General features: G+C 63.9%; 1 protein-coding gene across 1 annotated transcript in view; it reads right to left on the reverse strand.

Annotated features, from left to right (window-relative positions):
- Positions 1 to 309: 309 nt before the first annotated feature.
- PGLYRP4 (peptidoglycan recognition protein 4) overlaps positions 310 to 6,589 on the reverse strand; it is a 10,527-nt gene continuing 4,247 nt past the window's right edge. The window contains exons 6-10 of the mRNA XM_023523876.1: positions 5,680 to 5,798; positions 4,837 to 4,989; positions 3,418 to 3,616; positions 1,160 to 1,278; positions 310 to 564 (exon numbers count right to left, since the gene is read on the reverse strand). Of these exons, the coding sequence (XP_023379644.1) occupies positions 368 to 564; positions 1,160 to 1,278; positions 3,418 to 3,616; positions 4,837 to 4,989; positions 5,680 to 5,798 (787 nt within the window). The 3' untranslated portion in view covers positions 310 to 367. The remainder of the gene's footprint in view (positions 565 to 1,159; positions 1,279 to 3,417; positions 3,617 to 4,836; positions 4,990 to 5,679; positions 5,799 to 6,589) is intronic.

Consider the following 6,589-nt stretch of genomic DNA (forward strand, 5'->3'; position numbering starts at 1 on the left):
GTGGGCACATCCGGACACAGGCCAGCCCTGAGTAAGGCTGCGTCCGGGTGCAGACACGCCGGCGTGTGAGCAGGGAGGGGGCCGGGGCGCTGACCTGGGCCCTGGGTGGGGCGCAGGACCACAGGGCAGACCGCGGGGGAGGCGCAGCAGGCGGAGGCGGCTCGTCCAGTGAGAGCGAGAAGTCGAGCAGGGACCACTTTTATTTTGTCACCAGGCTGAGGAGGCGGGCGCCAGGGGAGAGGCTGTTGAGAGGGGGAGGCTGAGCCGCCCAGCTACGGGGACTGGGGGCCACTGGACTGGACAGGGCTGGCAGCGAGGACGGGTTGCCCGGCAGCCGTGGGGCGTGGGGGGCAGGGGAGCAGCAGTCTCAGGGTTGCGAGGTGCCTCGCTGTTTGAAGTGAGGCCAGGTGCTGATGATATTGTACAAAGCCTTCCCAGGAGACAGCACGTTGCTGACGTCACTGTGTCCCACCAGCAGGTAGCTGGGGGCCAGGAAGCCCTCGTCCAGCCCACACTGGATCAGGGCCTGGGCAGCCCCCAGGGCCGCGGCGTTGGGTGGCTTTTCTGCAAAACACGTTCACCCCATCCATCATCGGGGTCTCGGGGTCGCTTGCTTAGGGCTGGGACAAGCGCCCAGATGTCTGTCTCCCTCTGCCCCCGCCCTCCCCCCACCCACCACCGCAGCCAATAAGACCACAGAACCGGTGGCAGGGAGGCGCAGAGAGAAAACAAGTTTCCGTGTGTTTCTTCCAGAAAGTTCGGAGAGATCTGCAGCACAGCACACGGCAGGCACCGCCGGACCAGTCACGGCTTAGCCGTGACAGGCGGGAGTGCCCCCCAAGAGTGTTGCCATGGTTACTGAGGAAGAGGCTGCATTTGCTGACTGAGCCGTAAAAGCAACAAAGTGCAGAACACCGTGTTCTCTCCTGCCAGGTGCGTGCCTTGGGTACGGGTCTGAGGAGATGGCGCTGGATTCGGGGACGGGTGGACCCGGGAAAGTGTTCCCCCTGGGGACATTCCTGGTGACCTGTGTCCTTTAAGGCTGAAATGTTCCACTGGCACTGCCAGGCTCGGCAAAGTCACCTTCCCCCATGCTCCCGGGACAAGCCACGTGGGGTCCCACACCCAGAACCCCTCCCTCCCCATGCCCGCTCCTTACCCCCGAAGTCGCCCATGAAGGCCACCCCCAGGCCGATGTCGTTGTACCCAAACGTGTGGGAGCCCTGGAAGCGCCAGCCGACGCCTTCGTACACGCCGCCGTCCTGGCCCACCAGGAAGCTGGGTGGGGTGGAGGGAAGCGGAGGGGGTCACCCCGGGAGGAACCGGCTCTGTCCACCCCTCGCTCCCCCGTTCACCCACGTGTCAGATCTGACCGACATCTCTTCCGTGCCAGTGTGAACAGGGGCGACAAAGAAAAACCACCACAGTCCCCGACAGCGAGAAGCGAGGCCGGACAGTGACACGCAGGACAGCTGCGCCCCAGCCCACCGCAGCACGGCCCCGCCCCCCACACGCCACCGCCGCCGATCGGACCCCGCAGGGTGACCGGTGACCGCCTGGACGCTGGATAGTGGGGGCGTGTTTTTCTTCTGGGCCGACTGCCCTGCTGACCACTCTCTTCTTGAAATGTCGCCTTCCCTGGGCCTCCACGAGCCGCAGCCCCCTGGTTCTCCTCCCTCCGCTTCTCCCCCTGCCGTCTGCCCACCGCTCCTGGGGACCGCGTCCAGCCCCTTCTCTCTGCTCGCTCAGCACGGATCATTCTTCCTGGACAACCACCCAGTCCCATGGCTTCCGTCACCACCTGTAAAATCACACGTGCCAGGCGGACCCCGCTCCTTCTGCGGTGCCCTCGGCCGGAGAGTCGGGTGTCGACCTGCAGGCCTCCTGCTCCCGCCCCCGGCCGGTGTGAGTCCCGGCCTGTCATTCGCGTCTCCCACTCTAAATTCCTCCTGTCCCCTCGGTGCCCACTGCCGTGACGCTGCTCCGGGTCCCCGCCTGGCTCGCTACAAAACTCCCCGCCTGGAGATCTGCCCTCTTCCCATCCGCTCTTAAAATAACACCCAGAGTGGTTTTGCCAGAATACGAATCTCATCGTAGGGTCCGACCCTTCGAACGGAGTCCGTGTGTCGGGACCAGCTCCGGGGCCCTTGGCGATGTGACTCGGCCGGCCTCACCCCTCCCCTCTCTGAAGTCCAGTTTGACACTGGAGCTGAACTTCATTAATTCCTCGCAGAAAAGTGCTCCGTCTGGACCCCAGGCTCTCACTTGGAACATGCCCCTCATCCTTCGTCGCCTGACCACCCCCCGCTCGGTGCCCACACCCCAGCCAGGACGCCCCTCCCTCGGGGGGCCCTCCCCCGGCATCCTCACTCCCCCAGAGCCTGGCTAGCAGCTCATCCTGCGTCCATTCTGTTCCTCACCTGCCACAGCGCCAGACTGTGACTTGTCCCATCTCTGCAGTAGAGACGCTACCCTCTCTCTCCTCCGAGGGGAAGGGGACATGGGGAGAGGGACCGTGTCTACCTTGCCGGGCATCGGGCACACGGCAGACGCCCAATGAATGTTGGTTAAAAACTTAGAAAGCGGCCAGTGAGGGGGAGGCTGGTGTTGGCCACGGTCCGCACGGGTAGTCGCGTGTGCCGGACGGTGAGGGGGACACCACGGCAGGTCTGGGAAGCTGAGGAGCAGGGATCGAGTCCCTGAAGACTGAACGGGAAGAGAAACTTCCGGCATTTTCCATTTGGGATTTCCAGACTTCTCGTCCGTTCCCTAGCGTCGGCACTAAACAACCGTCACGAGGCCGTGGGGAGTCCCGTGAAGGGCAGCGGCGGCTCCTCCTGTCTGCTCAGGGAGTTAGGGGGAGAGGCAGCCAGGCCCGAACAAGGCACCTGCGAGCTCCCACCCGCTCGGGGCTGGGCGAAACGTCCCAGGTGGATGACCACCGTCTGCCACGCTCTAACCACGTCGTTTCCACGAAACGCAAGTAGCTTCCGCGGTTCGGACGTGTCTGTCTCGTGTGGACCCGGTGTTAACGGACCCAAGGGAGAGCATTCCGATTTCGCTCTGTATCTTCAGATGGACAAGGTGTCGTCGTCCTACTGCAGAGATGGGACAGCGCCAGCGGTATGGCAGGGGTCCAACGCCGGGGTGGGGCAAGTTCGGGGCCGTGGGGGCAGAGCGGGGGCCGCGTCTCCGGGGTTAGAATGGGTCGTGTAAAAAGGCGTGGCCCTTGCTTCCAGTGCCCGTTTTTAACCCTTAGCCACATCCGACTGATACGCGGCCCAGCGTCTCGCACAAATAAAATACAATGTCACCTAAAGCACCTGGCACCAAGGAGGGCTTAGCCAATATCGGGTCCCTCCCACAGCCTTTCCTGACGCAGCCCCGCAGAAAAGGAGGCTCGCCGATCCCACTCACTGATAGCCGATGTCGCAGAAGTCCAGCCTGTCCATGTGGTAGGCCTGCGTGTCCCGGACGCGAAGCCGGCAATCCGCGGACGTGTTGCAGGAGGCGCCGGCGGTGTGGATGATGACGACGTACTTGGCCGGGAGGTCCATCTTCGAGCAGTGTGTCTCTCTGGCTCCCCAAGCCGCCCGCGGGACGATGACGGGGCAGTCTGTGGCGAGGTGAAAAGCCAAGGACGTGGGTACTCACTCGCCCGTGCCCACACGTGGACAACCTCACCCCTGTGGCCGGGTTACTGCTCGGTCTCCCCAACCTGTGGCACCCGTGGGCACATCCTCACGTGCACTCGGCCACGGGGTTCCGGGAAACGACAGAAAGGGGTCGTCCGGGCCAAGTGGCTGCAGCCAACAGACAGAAGTGAAAACCTACAGGCTCTGATAACAGCTACGGAAACCCGGGTGTGAGCCGGGGGTAGGGAAGCGTTGGTTGTACAAAGTCGTGGCCATTTCACTCAAGAGACGAAGCGCGCCCGCCTGCCTGCCCATGCGCTGCAGATGTGTGCAGGTGTGCGCGCTCGTGCGGCAGGGCCAAGTGCAAGAATCGGCTCGCCCCTGACCAGATGGCGCGTGTGTGGAAGTCATTCGAAATCCATAACGAGCTCTACAAACGTGAACGGATCATCGGTATCGAAGATGGCTGCTGTCCGAAAGCAAGAGAGACTTTAGAAGTTTACGATTTCAAAGAAAGGTTAATAAAAAAAATGTCCTCGAGTCTAAGAAAAGGTCCACCCCGGCAGAGAACGTCAGACGACTGACCGTGCTTATTGACCGTCCTGCTATCGGTCTGTATCATCGGAGCGTGTGGTTTTGTTATCCATCTGCGTGGAATGTATTCACTCTGACGTCAGCATAACCTGCGAACTCAAGTTTTCCTTAGCTCTGTGGTCTCACTGCAGCTCTACTGTTTCTGTGATGAGAAGGGTATGTGTGTGTGTGTGTGTGTGTGTGTATGTGTGTGCGCACACGTGTGTGTGTTCACACGTGCGTGTGTTTACCCTGCCCCATTTTTCTCCACAGCCCTCTTGCCATGTGACTTCTATGGATCTCACGTGTCGATTTCTTCACGCTCCATCTTTCCTCACTGACAAGTGAAGTTCTGTCTGGTTCCGTCGCAGCCGTATCCTCGGCACCAAGTAGTGTGTCCACTGCTCAGTAAACACTTGTTGATGGAGTGCAAAGGTGTGTACACACGTGTCTGTGCCAGGACAGGCTCCGTGGGAAGGGGAAGAGGCCAGGGCAACCCCGTCTCGGAACTGTCCGCATCTCAGCGTGAGATGGTCTCGGTCCAAGAAAACAGTGCATGCCGATCGGCAGACGCCTCCCCTCGTGGTCGGTGCCCGCTGGGAGGACGAGGCGGGTCTGAGGACCTCACCTTTACTGGGCATCGCCCGCTGCCGAGGGGCCAGGCACAGCTCTTCTTTCAAGAGAAGTGGCTGAATATAACTGGGCGACAGGTAACCCTTCTGGACGGCGTAGGCGACCAGGTCCTTCGCAGCCGACAAGGCGGCACGGCTGGGGCTGCTGCCTGAAGGAGGGTGACACAGAACACGGAACTGTCAGCAGAAACGCCAACCCGGCTGGTCCCGGAGGGAGGATGGGGTGGCCCTGGGCCTGACTAGCTGACAGATGGGAAGGGAGGAAGCTGGTCCGGTGGGCGGGACAGGGGAGCTGAGACACAGGAAGGAAGTGGACAGAGCTCCTGGAAGCAACGTCGGTGACCCCTCCATGTCCGGGCGGAGGCGCTGGGGGGCCAGGCAAGCCCCCGCGGGCCGACGAGGGTCCTGGCAGGTGCCGGTTATTTCTCTTAGCGCCCCTCCAGCCCGTCCTGTGCTCTGCTGTTTCCCAGGGGGCTAAACACTTCCTCGCCGCCCGCGGGGCTCTCCCCGTGGCAACCGCTGGAGGAGGACAGCGGCCCTGTCCACCTCCGCCTCTGCCAGCTCAGTGCCTCACGCCTCAGACCCCTGGAGAGATGGCGAACACCTGAGCGCGAGCAGGGTCAGCGGTGGCTTGGGCAGGGTGAGCGGTGGCTTGGGCAGGGTCACAGGAGAGCAGACCAGGGAGGAGGAGGACAGAAAGGCCGCCAGGTCACAGAATCCGGGCGAGAGAAGACCTCACGAGAGGACAAGGGTGGCACAGGCGAAGAGGCGGGTGTGCACGCGGGGGTCTCCAGGACAGGGCAGGCACCTCGCCGGCCGGCGGTCAGCGCGGACCTTACCGTTCTCACTGCCGAAGAAGGCGAGGCCCAGGGAGGCGTTGCTGTAGCCCGGGGTGTGCGTGCCTTGGACGTTCCAGCCGACACCTTCGTACACCCGGCCATCGTCCCCAACCAGGAAGCTGCGGGCAGGGCAGGGAGACACGGGCTCGGTGGCTGGCACCGTGGCGCACCCCTAAGAGAGGAACCCCTTGCCTGGCCTCCAAAGGAACAGTGGCGCGAGCCGGGAGCCCCGACGGGACCTTGCGGGACCTTGCGTGGGCAGGGGCTAGGCTGTCATTCAGGTCCCTCTCCCGCGCTCCCCGCCCCGCTCCCCTGTTCAGGACGCGGTTCTATCGCCCTGGGAAGGAGAGGGGGTCTCCAACGGACAGACCCCTCCACGCCAGGTGAGCCTGGCCCCGTAAGCCCACAGCCCCGCTTCCCCCCAACTGTGTGCTTCCCGCGCAACCTCCCCGGCTGGCTGGGCGTGACGTCTCCCCTGCCCCGCGCCGTCTGACAAAGCCCCCTCCCCGCCCCCCGCCGGGGAGGGCCCCGCAGGTCAGGATGTGGCCCCGAGCAGACAGGCCAGTAGCCACGGCGAAGCACGGGGAAGGAGGAGCCCGCAGAGCGCAGCCACCGCGTCCCCCGCCCCCGCACGTGGCCTGCCCAGGAGCCACCGCGCACGCGCGCCTTCCAACTGCCCTCGGCGAGGCTGGGGGCTGCGGAAGGTCCAACTCCTGACCCCCGGGGGCATCGCCCCCTCCAGCGTGCAGGACGTGGGCTGGGGGTGGGGGGGGAGCCTGGCATGTGGCGGGCACCTGAAGCGAGAAGCCACCGCCGCCCGCGGACACTGTCACAAGGCGACGGCCCCGCACGCGCGGCGCAGCTGCGGCGCAGACAGCTCTGCGCCAGCCCGGGGCGCACGACTGTCCCG

This window comes from Pteropus vampyrus, unplaced genomic scaffold, assembly GCF_000151845.1.
Source record: "Pteropus vampyrus isolate Shadow unplaced genomic scaffold, Pvam_2.0 Scaffold426, whole genome shotgun sequence".
Taxonomy (NCBI): Eukaryota; Metazoa; Chordata; class Mammalia; order Chiroptera; family Pteropodidae; genus Pteropus; species Pteropus vampyrus.